Below are 14,691 nucleotides of genomic sequence, written 5' to 3'. Positions count from 1 at the left end.
GACGGGTTGCTGTGGGAGGGCCACAAACTGGAGGGTTTTTAACAACACAACGTTGTTACTACGCGCAATGCCAAAGGAACAGGCTTGTCTTATTTGATTGATTTCAATAAATCAATAAAATAACACACACACACAATAAAATAACACACACACACACATACACCCAGAGACTGCACAACTGAGGTGATGCATCCATTAGGATTCCTGTATCCACTCCACACCAGACTCTCTGGAGCCATTCTGAGTGTGAGATTGCACGTGTGTGTGTGTCTTCTGTTCAGTGGACTTCAGCAGATATGGCTACATTGTGTTGCACCATGTTCAATTTTATTTTAAATGAACAGAAAGGGCCCGGAATGAAATGAAAGGGCCTGCTGAAAGATTCTCTTCTGTAGTGAAGTACGCGCAGAAGAAACTATAACACACCCAGACCACAGTGTGCTGTAGGTTATCAGGCATCAGAAGAAGCATCAGCTGATAAGGTCAGAGATGAATGTCTGTAATGTGACACTCTGCCACATGACGGCCGTTTCAAATCATGAATCTTTTAACAGGAGTGCATGTTTTAGAACAATCACTTTCAATAAGATGCACTTTATACTGAAAGTACTACACCAATGCCACCCCATGTACTGTGACAGTTCTGTCACTTGAGTAAATGTATCTGCTTCCACCTTGTGGTCAAATCAACAATGTCACTGCTGTAAAAAAAAAAAAAAAAGCTCACTCTGCTCCTCCCATCATGATCTTATATACAATTGTCATGATCCGGTCCGGCAGTGGTTACTCCAGGTCCGGAGTTCGGACCGGAGTTTCATGTTAGTCTCGTGTGATTATGTGTCCTGATTGTTATCACCTGTGTCTACATGTATAAAACTATCCTGTTCGTGTCTGTTCGCCGTCGGGTCATTGTGTGGTGATGTTTCCCCTGTCCTTTGTACTATGTATTAAACCCCTGTCTCGTGACGTTGTGCGTCTGCGTCCTCCTTCCTCGCCATGTCCAGCCATCATGACAATAATAATTAGCATAGATACATCCTTCAGTGGGCATTCCCACAATATTTCCAAATGATTGATTTGTCCACGTCGTGTGTCCATCCCTTGTTGGGCTGGCCATTACTATGTACTTGGTGTGGTCACTGAAACATGGCCGCTCCCTGATGTACACATGTTTGCAGAAGTGAGAACTTCTGCAAACATGGCGGCTCCCAGTAGGAGTGAAACCCCACGCATTCCATCGCTTTTAATTGGCCAGATCAAAAGAAGATTTCATGATCATGTCCATCTCTGACACCCCTCATATCCTATAATATGGCTCATCACTTATCGCTTTTAATAAACTAGACCAAAATAAAGATCATCAAAACATGCTTGAGCTGGAACAGCAAGAAGCATCAGGTCCTATCAAGTTTACCAGACAGTGTTGGATGTGCTCCAAAGCAACAGCAAGTTCGCAGGGAGTTACTTGACCAATAAACTGTGTGAAGAGACAGAGTATCACAAAAATACACAATATTTCAGTTCACTCAGTAACAAGATGCAAGTACATATAAAATTTACGGCTAGTACAAAGTTGAATAAAGAACAAATATAATTATTATAAAAGTGATAGAACAGTTAGTAATACGCAATATGTATACTGAACTGGTATTAATCTAGAATATATGAATACATAAATTGTTATTAATATGGAACATATGCATATGTATAAAGAGGTTATGAATATAGAACATACGTTCCACACACCAAAGTTATGGAGGTTATTGTAAAGAAAATTTAAATCACTCACTCAAACAATAGATTTCTTTTACCACAATTGTTTGTTTAATTATTTGTTTATTACATTGCCATTTTTAATCCACACAGTTTTCAGATGAAGGAAGTGTGAAGACTGCCAAAATGAATGAAGTTGAACGTGACGATCTGTCACAATGTGCCATATATATGTTATATTGTGTCAATGCTATTTTCCCTCTTCTGTGGAAATAAACATAAGTGAAAAGGTATTTGCACCCAGCATTAGCAGACCAATGGACTTAATTTAAGGTAAAGGGAATTTTTTTGTTAATCTTAGGATAGTCATATATCCATTTGAATTCAGCATGGCTGCCTTCAAGAAGTGTTCACACATGCCTCACAGACTAAATCCATTTGTCTCATGAACACACTACTATGTACAAGGCACATTAACTACATTTACATTTATTTTGAATAAATGAGAAGCCCATGCTTCAGAAGTAACTAGAATCCCTAAGCACTTGATACCACAAAACTAAGGCACTAATGAACTACAGGGAAGGTTCTTGTGAGCCTTCATCTCCTTCAGGAGCCCTGTTCATCTTCCTCTGGCACCAGGCAGGTCCGGACGATGGCGCATGTTACAGTGTAGGGGTCACAGTTGGCTGCAGGTCGACGGTCCTCAAAGTAGCCCCGCTGTTCCTGAGCCACATGACGTGGGATGCGAACGCTGGCACCACGGTTGGCCACACCTGAGGAGAACTCGTGGATGCTGGCAGTCTCATGGAGGCCAGTGAGACGCCGTAGGTTGTCCTGTCCATCATGGGGGTCATACACGCTGATGTGTTCCTGGTGTTTATTTCTCAGTTTTTCTACAGCTGCTTTTATGTGGCTGTGGATTACATTTATTTGGAGCTTTTAAATGAACCATTCATTTGTAGAATTGTGATGTATTTTTGTATGTATGTCACATGATTTGCTTACGTCAGCCCTCCCTCCTCCCTCATTGACTTGGTGCTAACGTTGATGTGGCAGCCAGCTCCATTCCAGTCCTTCAGCGGTTTGGGATCCAGAGATGCGATCACCCCAAAGTCTTCACACACACGGTCAAGCAGGAAGCGGCTCATCCAGAGCTGATCGCCCATTTCCACTCCTTCACATGGACCCACCTGAAACTCCCACTGCAGAGAGCAATAGGCTTAATTACTGATATTCTGTAGTTTTTGTGGGGTCCAATACAGAACCCTGCATTAACAAGGAGCTATCAATTCATTATCTTTCAAGCAGTGGTCAAGTTGTGGATTTTGCATTCATCCAGCCATGTATGCATGCCTGCCATATGTGTGTGTGACTTTGTCTTGTGTAATTTATACATCTGAGGGCTTATATCTCTGTTAATTAGGTTAAGTTATCCTTGAAGACAATTGTCTTAAACAGTTCATTGTTCATTGGTTCATTGTTACAGGTTACATGGTCACTGTTCCTGGATGACTCCCCTGTCCTGTTCATCACGGATTAAACCCTTGTTTGACGTAGTTTGACCCTTGACCTAGTGCGAATGTGTCCTTCTTCCTCGTCATGTCTTGTCATCGTTCCAGATCACCTGCCTCGCCATGCCAAACAGCCATGACAATTATTGCATTACAGTCCTGCAGTGCAACCATAAATTTTGCATTTTATTGCTCTAATGCCCTGCACCAAAATATTGCATATTGCCTTATTGTCAGAGCCAATACACCTCCAGCCCACCAGACCAGCCAGGGAGACGGCGACCCAGAAGCGAAAATGAGAGCGGGCAGCACAGAGTATAAAAGTCAGGCTCTTTGAGTTGAATTCGTTCCCAGAGACGCTAGCTTTCTCTACCCATGCCCAGCTGATGAGAATCCACGACCACGACCTTTGGCTGTCCCTGACCTCGAGCCTTGCCTGCCCCCTTTGTTACAACAATCGCCAGACGGATTCAACATCGAGACCACGACCTTCACCTGCCATTGGGTCCTCCTCCCCAGTGTGTCCAGTGTCTACTCCCTGTGCGACGATTTGTCCCCTTGCTCCAAGCATGCCTGCAAATGCGTCCCCGAACTCCTCCAGTGACACTTATGCATATGCCATGGCACCACTGCCCTTCACACCATTACCTGCACATTGGCCTAAAACCACCCACTCCGCAACTATTCTCTTACAGTTTGACAGATCGTGAAACTAACATAAATTTGTACTAATTATTTGTACAGCTCAATGGGTAGTAACCTGTACGTCCTGTCTGAAGGCACCAAGTCATACTACTCACAAAGAATTTGGTCAATAATGATTTTAAGGCCCTGCCACCTCAACATCTCCTGAATAATGGGTGTTGCAGGCAGAAAATGTATTGGTGTGTATAAATCCATTCATCCTTTCATGTATGTGTGGCAGTGTATCTACCTGTGATGGCATGACTTCTGCATTGGTTCCACCAATTTTGATGCCAGCATAGAGACAAGCTCTGTAATGGCTTTCTATGATGTCTCGGCCAAAAGCCCGGTCTGCCCCAACGCTGCAGTAAAACGGGCCTGAGGGAGACACGCACTCTCATAAAACCTTTTAATTACATTTCCCTTTCATTATGACATGGAGTGTGCAAATAAGATATCTTGGTAACTTTAGGTGGTATCTAGTTTAAATACTTCATATGCACAAAATATGATGTGATGCCATCTGATGAAGAGGCCTTTTAATGCATTTTTTTATATATTGGTGTCCAGTTGACAGACTCATACATTCTCTTAACATCCGTCCATGCATGTTTTACTAATAGATTTGGGTGAACTACACTTTTAAAAGAAAAAGTGGGGATGGTGGCCTGGTGGGTAACACATTTGCCTATGAACCAGAGGAACGAGGTTCAAATCACACTAACTACCATTGTGTCCCTGAGAAAGACAGCCCTGAGCGTCTCCAGGGGAGAACTGTCCCTGTAACTACTGATTGTAAGTCGCTCTGGATAAGGGCATCTGAAAAATGCTAAAAAAAAAAAAAATTAAGGCAACCAGCTGCAAAGCATTTTTAAGTTCTCTCATGCCACAACTACATGGGCGTGAAGCTCATAAAAATTAAAAATGCTTCTCCGCCGGCTGCCTTAAATTCCTTAAGTTTTCCCCACTTTTTATTTTTTACAGTGTAAGTGTGAATAACCTACTGGGTTAAAACTGGCCCAAGATCATTTAACAAGATTGTAAAATTGAATTGTAGAATTATTATCTTATAATTTAGAAAGTCTTATTTTTAGCACAGAGAGCTAAAATGGTAAAGAAGTAGCTCTATGAGAAACCACAAATAAACACTAACAGGACGTACCTTGAGGGGCAGGGTAGCCATTTGTGGGCCAGCTAAACGGGCGCTTGTCTACGCCGAGCAGGGTGTACTCCTGCTCCATCCCAAACCATATTTCATGCTCCTTAATCTTCTCCATCACCTGGATGCAGCAATGACGGCAGTTTGTTTCTGTGGAAAAATTGACAAGATGTTGAGTGATGGAGGAGTAAAATTGCATTGAGCTGGACAGTTGTACCGATTGTTGAAATACGCTGAATTTTATTGGGTCATGAAACAGCTGAGTATTGTGGTTGTATAATTAAATGCATATGCTCTCCATCAAGATAAATGATTGCAACTAAAATGTATGCGCCTGTCTGGTGAAAAATCTGCATTCTCCTGCAAGATGTAAGGACTTAAGTTAGTTTCATTTGGTCTTAGTTTCAATCAATGGTGTTGAGAGCATCACAGATATTCCAATAAATAATTACAATAATTAATCATTAATTTCCTACCCCAGTCCACCTATGAACAGCAACTGATAATTTGTTCTGTTGTAAAAAGTTATTATATAAGTTGATATAAACCTGTATACTTGCACTTTGTGAACTAATGTATAATCCCCTTTTGCACTGTAATATTTGTAGAGTGATGCTGACATGGTGCTGACATCTGAGGTTTTGTTAATGTGTGATGTGTAGTGGACTTCTGGTTTGTATTAAATTGTGATGAGCTGTGTTCTATGAGTGGTGTTGAAGAAGAACTCTAACCCGCTGGTTCTCGACTGGAGTTGAGGACTTCACACAAAACTAGTTTGTTTGGGTCGAGAGTGAACGGGTCCCTGAACAGACGGACAGGAATGAGGAACATGTCACTGTCAGATCCGTTCGACTGGTAGGTGCTGGAGCCATCAAAGTTCCATTCAGGGATATCTGTTGAGATCAACCACAACTATCACACAACTGCATTCCTAAACGCAACTGAAAGGTGAAAGAGGAAAAGGTAAAGAGAAAATGAAATAAGAATAATCTTTTTAATCTCTTTACTCCTGCTATCTCCTGATTTGAATAGATTTAACGTCTGAGTCTTATTTAATCTGGTCATCTCAGGGACGATGGGTTAAATTATTTTTTTTTTTTGGCCTTGTGACCACTATGGTCATATGCAGAAGTTCCCAAATCACTTGTCAGGAACCCCTAAGCAACTGATTCTACTGCAACACGTTATCAAAGATGTGGAGCTGTAACAGCAAAGTTTGCACTGGCAGGAGGGGGTCCCTTGTGAAGGGTCTAGGAGATATGTTGCTACTGGAAGCATTGGGATTGGCTTAGCTCCTCACCTTCAAGGCCCTGTGGTTCTTCTTTCAGAGTTCGGGTTTTGCAGCGTAGTTCCTCTCCTGTCCCATCAATCCAGATGTAGGTCACCATGCACTGAGACCCCTGTGGCAGGCTTAGATAAGTTCGTCTCAGAGCCTTACTTAACTGGGAGCTGAGTGACACTGACATGATGGAAAGGAGATGGATATCTGGAAAGAAAAATACAGCATGTCATGAGTCCCAAAATAGTTATGGGTGCAGTGAATGAATTAAAGTCACAGTCTCAGCTGAAGAACTACTAACACAAAGGATGGTTGTAGCAATATTACATTTCTTTTGTTAGCTTTTATCTTACATATTGTAAATGAACTATTGAACGTTTCAAATGCCCCTGTGATTAAAAGCCCCAGTCCTGTGGTGTACTCACCTGAACGGTCGTCCTCTCTAATGGGAATACTGAAACTCTGGTTCCTCTGCCTGCTTTTCTTACTGGTCCGTGACACGTGATCTGAAAGGCATCCTCCAAGGGAACGCCTACCAAATTATATAATCTTTTGCTGCGTATTCTCTTTTTGTGTCCTTTTGTGATGTAGTATGTTATTCTTCTGGGATACATGTCATCTATGAAGCATCATCTGTTCCATACAGAGACGACCATAGTTCAATAAACAGAAAAGGTATCAGTGGATTCATGGATACTATTCAATATTTGTTTCAGGGTTAGCAAAAATAAGTCTATGAATTAAGATGTGTGGAGGAGAGTAACAGTAACACTGCAGTCAGAGGAATGAACTACAGGTTAAGGAAGAGATGCACAGAACTGCTGAGGCTGGCAGCACAGTTCAGTTCACCTGAACACCCTGCTTGCATCTTCACTTTGACTCATACAAAACAACAACAGACTGTCACACACAGTACCTCTGAGTAAGAGCCACTGGGACCAGTTTTCACTTCAGCAGGCAAACAGTGAGGACATCAGGGACATTTTCTGAAATGCAGACACAGAACTCAGGACATCTATAGAATCATGTCAACATACTAATGCAAACAGGGCAGAAACAAGGAATTCATGAAATTACTGTATAAACAATGAATAAACAAAATATTTTATGAGCACTTTATTCAATTTTTTGGTGAATTAAGAGCACGGTGTCTGACTGGTTAAATGTATGGAAGCCCGTTTCTGCCACATTAAAAATATATATTTCTGACATCATTTCTGGCAATTCCAACTTTATTTCCTGCAATTCAAAATTTATTTATTGTATTTCTCAGTTAATTATGATTTAATTTTTTCTGGTGCAGTGGTGTTCAGTTTTGGTTGGACCTGTTTGACAAACTGAAAGAAGACAAACACTTCACATGCACCTTTCTGGACAAATCACTGTTTCAGTTTTGCTTCACGAACATTTAAGGTATTTGGCAGATGCCCTTATCCATAGAAACTTAAAAAGTGCTTCCATGTTACCACCAATAAAGTGATCAATTCTGGTTCACTAGGACCCCCAACTATGAATGCAATTTTTTTATTCACTTGGTTGTAGTTTCTATACATAAGTCAGACAATAAGAAGGTTACAAGTTAATCTAAATATTCTCTAAAGAGGAAAGTCTGAGCTGCCGTTTGAAAATACTCAGTGACTGAGCTGTTCTGACTTCGAGGGGAAGTTCATTCCACCACCGAGGGGCCAAGACGGACAAGATTCTAGATGAGTGTCTTCCTTTTACCTTTAGCGATGGAGGGACCAGGGGAGCAGTACTGGAGGTTCGGAGTATACGAGGTGCAGTGCGAGGTGTAATAAAGGCTGTAAGGTAGGATGGTGCTACTCCATGTTTGGCTTTGTAGGCCAGCATCAGTATTTTGAATCTGATGCGGTGTGGCGGCGGCCAAGACAACTATTTGCAGAAATTATATCAGAAAGCAATCTCAAAGTTATTGAAGTGTATGCCAATGTAGATTTGTACCTTCAACTTCAAGAAATTGTTGTGAATTTGTTTTGTTTGCCCACCAATTCAGTGGCAAAAGTTGGCCTAGTGGGTAATGAAATGGACCCGTAATCAGAAGGTTGCTGGTTCAAATCCCAAGGTGCCACTGAGATGCCACTGAGCAAAGTACTGTCCCAACACACTGCTCCCCGGGAGCCTGTCATGGCTGCCCACCACTGCTCAGCAAGGGTGATGGTTAAAAGCAGAGGACACATTTCGTTGTGTCACCGTGTGCTGTGCTGTTTTTCAAAATCACTTCACTTTTCACTTTCATATATATTCATGCTAAAATTATGTAGAAAAATCAAAAATCAGCTACCGCTACCTCAGCTAACAAAAAAAATCAGCTAACAGCTACCTCTTTCATTCAGGCATACCAATAGTATTTTAATTATGAATTGTATTTAAAGTGAAATGCATACATCTACAAGATTTCATGATTAATAAAGCTGGAAAATGTATAATTGAACTGTCCAATGTAAAGATGAATTTGTGAAGCATTGAGTATTTGGAATATGTGTTGTCATGCATAAGAAATTCTAACCTTTTCCTAAACAGCTGTAAATGTAATATTGACCATTGCTCTTATTCCTCCTGTTTCCTCCTGCTGGCACGTACACTAGTTGAATTGGCGAACCGAACTTGTCCATAGGTATGTCCGTGTGTGTGTGTGACGTGTGTGTGTGCTTGGTAGTAGAGAGAAATCACACCAGTAGGTGTCAGAATACAAAGTAATCTTTCTTAAACTAAATATTTCTTGAAACACTATTGAATTTTCAAATCTTTAAAATATCAGTTTCTTGATTCAATAATCATCTTTAATCCCTACTTTATTTACTCTACTATCCCTACAAATGTATAACTATTTGGTAAACCAATGTATAACTATTTTGGTAAGCAAAAAATGTTAAACTGTTGTTCTCACATCCTCAGCTCTACACCATTGCTTGATATATAAAAGGTGCTGGTTGCAAGAATATCGCTTAGTTTGTTAACAAATTGAAACCAAAAACACAGATTTGTCTGTGCTGTACAACAATGTTGTTACAACAACAATGAAACAAACATAAATATACATGACTGTAATTCCCTGAAGTACAGAATAGAGACTGTTTTTAAATTTACTCTAATCCTAATTTCGATTTAAGTATAATGCAAACATTTAATAAAATAAAATGGAAAACATGGATTACTCTGCACAGTCATATTCCCTTATGATATAAAATCTGGGTTGCATTGACTACCTGGCTATGGAATGTGGCTATGGCACTAAACTATGTCCATCACCCACACATTACTTTCCTAAATTCTGGGTGGATGTTATAATGAACTGACAATCTTTAAAAACACCCACAAGTATGTGCCACAGGCCCTCTGTCAAAACCCTGGATGTCTGTAAAGATCGGAAACAGAAACAGATCTGAGCCTGAAATACACACCGTTGCTTGCAATTACACTCTCAAAGGATTGTAGTCAAATGTTTTGCCATTTCCTTTTCTTTCGCATTCATTGTGCTGCGGAACTTCAATGAACCTGTACTTTTCCTTGCTTTTGTTCACATGCTTTCATACATTGCTCACACTTCATTCAAGCTGCCATTTGAGAGGGGCAAAAGATTACATTGTCATAGTCAGCAATATTTCCAGTGCTTCCTACATACAATTCCTAAGTCTAGGGGTCTAAGAAATGTGACAAGGGTGTGGATAGGAGGAGGTCCACTGTTACACACTCAACCAAATAAAGCATACAAACAGTGCTTTTACTTTACTTTACTTTATTTTGCAGACTTTTTGCAGACTTTTTACTTTTATTTACAGTGAGCTAAGATGAACAATAACACAGCGGACTCAGCACAGCTAAGCAACATCAGAACAGCCTAAAGGAATGGGTGGTTCAGCAGGGATAACTCAAACACACACAAAAGTTAACAAAAAAACATATAAACGCACAAAGCCAACAACAAAGGGGTCTTTCACACAATGAAATCACACAAATGAGATCCCCAACAGAGATCCTTGCAGATCTCCGTGGACCCTGGGGATCTCCCGAACACCATCTGAAGTCACTTTATATAGCAGTGTAGGTGGAGCTTCAACTACTCCCATGAATTCAACCTAAACAAGACAGGACACCAAAACCCGGCCAGCCACACAGAACAGTGGGAGCATAAGTCCAGGGACGTAACACATCACTTTTCCACATATTTTGTTATGTTACAGCCTTATTACAAAATTGATTAAATGCATTTTGTTCATCAGAATTCCGCACACAACACCCCATAATGACAATGTGAAAAAAGTTTATTAAAAATAAAAAACTGAGAAACCACATGTACAAAAGTATTCACAGCCTTCATATGAGCTTCCTGTTTCTCCTGATCATCATTGAGGTATTTCTTCAGGTTAATTGGAGTCCACCTGTGGAAAAAACAGTTGATTGGATAGGATTTGGAAAGGGAATCACCTGTCAATATAAGATAGGTCCCACAGTTAGCAGTTCATGTCAGAGCACAAACCAAGCTTGAAGTCAAAGGAATTGTCTATACAAAACGCATTACAACGAATAACGACAAACAAAATGGGAAAACAGAGGAAAACAAACAAACACAGAAAACAGGCAGACACAACAAGTTGCGTCGCCTCCTAGGGGAAGCGCAGGGGAAACCGGAAGTGATGCAAAAGGGAAATGGTAGGGAGGTGGGCGGGGTGGATGCCACGGCAAGTGTCAGTATGGTCGACGCAATCTTCCATATGAGGCAGTGGAAACGAGTCAGGTAGTTCATTCATGGACACCAACATATTCCATCACTTAGTTAAAAAAAACAGCATTTTCAATTACCCTCTTCCTGATTAGGACAAAAAGGCCAAATATAAAACAATTCTCAAAAATTAAAAATATACTTTTTTTGGAATTTACAGTCAATATTACTCTTACACAAATAATTTCAAAATACTAAAGATCCTTCAATACAAATCAGAAATTTTAAACTTTAAACCTTGCTGCCAGATATAATTTCCATTTTTACGTGCAGTATTATGCCCACTTGTGCTAGCTCTGGAATGGGTAGATGGCTTTTGCGCACGCCGGTCAGCGCTCCACTTTTGGGCGAGTTTGTAGCATTTGTTGCACAAATCAATGTTTTTTTTTTCTTCCCCACAGTACATCACAGCGGTGCAGGCTTGCACTAAGACAAATTCTCTCTGTCTTTATTTTGCACATAACATTGCACAAAAACATACATTCTACCTACCTACCTCATCTGGATGCAACTGGAAACTGAACTGTATTGTTTAAGTTAGATTTTTAGTAATACGTGAATTGTTTCTTTATATTTACTTTTTACTATTTTTGTCACAGGGGGAATTCGATGACGTACTTGCAGACATACTTTGGCCGTGGGGATAAGCCATCGTACCGGTAGAGGACACTGGGCGAGCGGGGCAGGAGGACCGGGGGCGCCTGGCCGGCGAGGAATGAGGAAGCAATGGACGCGCTGCAACGCAGCGGGGAGTCAGTTCGGGATCTTTGGGAAGGACTGGTTGCATAACACACTATTGATAGATTTATTTAAAAACGCAAAAGTATGATTTATCCGATTACTCGATTAATCGTTGAAAAATCATCAGAATACTCGATTCCAAAAATATTCGATAGTTGCAGCCTTAGTTACAACAAGATGGCACATCTGAAAACAAAGAGGTAAAGAGGCCAATCAAGAGGCCTGATTTTTCTGGGGATGGATCAAAGGGCAGCTAAATAGGTTGGAGATAGGTTGTGTCTGAAGCCTCCACCTCACAATGTCACAACCATTAGGCATGACGAGGCATGTGAACAGAGAGGAGGATGAAGAGGTGACGAGATGACGAGGAAGAAGGATGCAATCGCACTACGTCACGATAAAGGGGTTTAATATTGCAGAACAGGACAGGGGAGACGTCCGAGACGTTGGTGAACAGAAACGAACAGGGCAGCTTTATACATTCGACACAGGTGAAAATGATTAAGGAACATTACACATGACAAACATGAAACTCCGGTCCCGATCATGACAGTAAACACCAGAGACCAACTCGCTTTTTAAGTGCAGAGTGTTTCACCTGATCTAGATACAAGTCCACTCTTGCGTTGTTGTGCAACTGGTCTTAGTCAACCCCACTATGTGTTAACCGCACCTGTAACGCACCTGCTATTTGACCTTGGGTATTACTGTCGCTGGTAGTGTCAGCCCTTGTGTGAAGACCCACTTGGGTAAAGATCTGCGACTCATCCTGCGTGACTCAGCCGAGCAGTTAAACCAAAAAACAGGTAAAATCACTTATGTTCTTCTCCAACTTCTTTCTGCTGATCATGTGCTTCCAGAGCATTCTCGTCATTCACTATAGACACCTTCCTAGATTGAATACACACAGAACACGCAACCCACACAACCTGCGCACACTCTACCAGGCCTCATCTTGTCACCCTGAGTACTTGTTCGGGTTGTGGAACTGTCAACAAAGCTGACTTAATTCCCACTTTTGCAATAGAACGCAACGTCCAAGTACTCGCACTGACTGAGACCTGGATCCGCCCCCACTACTCAGCTACACCCCTTCCTACAGACTTCTACTTCTCTCATACCCTCTGCCTCACTGGTAGGGGAGGTGGCACAGGAATGGAGATTCACCCCAGTTTCTGCTACACAGACTACCAGTTTTGAATTCCATGCAGTAATTATTACACATCCTTTATATCTGTATAATGTATATCATCCTCCAGGTCCGCTAGGGAACTTTGTAAAGGAACTAGACACAACTGTCTCCACCATTATAGATGAATAGATGGTGCTTACTGGGAGACTTCAATCTCAACCTCCTCAAACCACAAACAGCTGATTTCAAAAATTTCATCTTGGCATCCAGCCTCACACTTCTCAGCATGGCAGCAACACACAGAGTTGGAAAGCAACTAGATCTCATACACGCAACTGCTCCACAGCCAACACATCTGTAATTTCTCTATATGAATCTGATCACTCTTTTATTCATTTCAGACTATCCCCCCTGGCACGCACCACACTTAACACATTTTCGCCGCAATCTCTGCACCCTCTCCCCTACTCGACTGTCTTCTGTAGTTTCCTCTGTGCTTTCCCCCCTAGACATCCTCTCTATTCTGGACCCTAACTGTGCCACAAATATCCTCTGCTCCACACTAACCTCTTGCCTTGAGAGACTCTGCCCTCTTACCTTAAAACCAACAGGACTCCACCCTCCATGTGGATCTCTGATGAGGTTTGCCGCCACTTAGAGCAGTTGAAAGGCAGTGAAAGAAATCCAAGTGCCCGGTTCAACTTAGTAAGTATCAATCTCTCTTAACATCCTTCTCTGCTGCTGTCACTACAGCAAAAACTAGATACTTCCAGGACAAGGTAAGCAACTGCATGGACTCTCGTTAACTATTCTCTGCTTTTAACCACCTCCTGAATCCTCCACACCTACTCCCTGTACTTTTCTTTCATTTGAAGACTTTGCTACCTTCTTCACAGAGAAGGTGGCTTCCATCAGCAACCAATTCTCACCCCTAACCCCAGACCTCATCCCGCTGTTACCTCTGAAACCAGAACACTGTCTTCCTTCACACCGCTCTCTGAATCAGACGTGTCTATACTTCTCCAGTCAAGTCACCCCACCACCTGCTCCCTGGATCCCATCCCCTCATACCTCCTTCAGTCTATACAACCCACAATAACATCTGCTCTGACACACGTCTTAAATTCTTCACTCAAAACAGGAACATTTCCCACTGCTTTCAAACAGGCTGTCATTGCTCCCCTGCTCAAAAAACACACACTAGAGAGCAGTCCTGGCTCAACTGGCTCAAGGACATTCGACTGAAACCTCCCTCCTGGCAATGGAGCTGCCCGCAGATCATCTGTCCTTATCTTACTTGATCTATCTGCTGCCTTGGACACAGTTAATCATGAAATTCTTCTCACCACACTGTCAGATTTCAGAATTACAGGAACTGTACTTAATTGGTTCACCTCAAGACAGGTCATTCAAGGTATCATGAGGATGTCACGACTACGGACTTACAGGGAAAGGAAGCGCAGAGGTTTGACATGCTGGGAATGGGGTTTTATTATAAATAAACAATAAACAAATAAACATAAACGCGTCTCGGTGGCCGAAAACAATTTAACTTAAATAAAGAACATAAACTGATGTGCCGAAAGCCAGAACTCAAATACATAAAGACACTCGGGGAAGTCAAGTTCACGAAAATTCTGAAGGGAGATTCTGAAGGGGCGGAAGTCTCTGGCATTTATACGCTGTCAGGATTGGCCACCGGTGTTGAGCCCAGCTGCAGTCAATCCT

The 14,691-nt window shown here is 41.7% G+C and overlaps 1 protein-coding gene across 1 annotated transcript; it reads right to left on the bottom strand.

Annotated features, from left to right (window-relative positions):
• Window positions 1-1,801: 1,801 nt before the first annotated feature.
• On the bottom strand, window positions 1,802-6,814 carry LOC114785561 (glutamine synthetase-like). Its single transcript, XM_028971911.1, has 7 exons — window positions 6,775-6,814; window positions 6,371-6,556; window positions 5,802-5,963; window positions 5,074-5,220; window positions 4,162-4,289; window positions 2,722-2,918; window positions 1,802-2,629 (listed from the first exon to the last, which is right to left on the bottom strand). The coding sequence occupies exons 2-7, from the start codon at window positions 6,534-6,536 to the stop codon at window positions 2,323-2,325; spliced, it is 1,107 nt and encodes a 368-aa protein (XP_028827744.1). The 5' UTR covers window positions 6,537-6,556; window positions 6,775-6,814; the 3' UTR covers window positions 1,802-2,322.
• Between the last annotated feature and the right edge of the window lie 7,877 nt (window positions 6,815-14,691).

Source organism: Denticeps clupeoides, chromosome 3 (assembly GCF_900700375.1).
Source record: "Denticeps clupeoides chromosome 3, fDenClu1.1, whole genome shotgun sequence".
Classification (NCBI taxonomy): Eukaryota; Metazoa; Chordata; class Actinopteri; order Clupeiformes; family Denticipitidae; genus Denticeps; species Denticeps clupeoides.
Note: the sequence above shows the minus strand (reverse complement) of the source record. Positions and strands in the feature narration are given on the sequence as shown.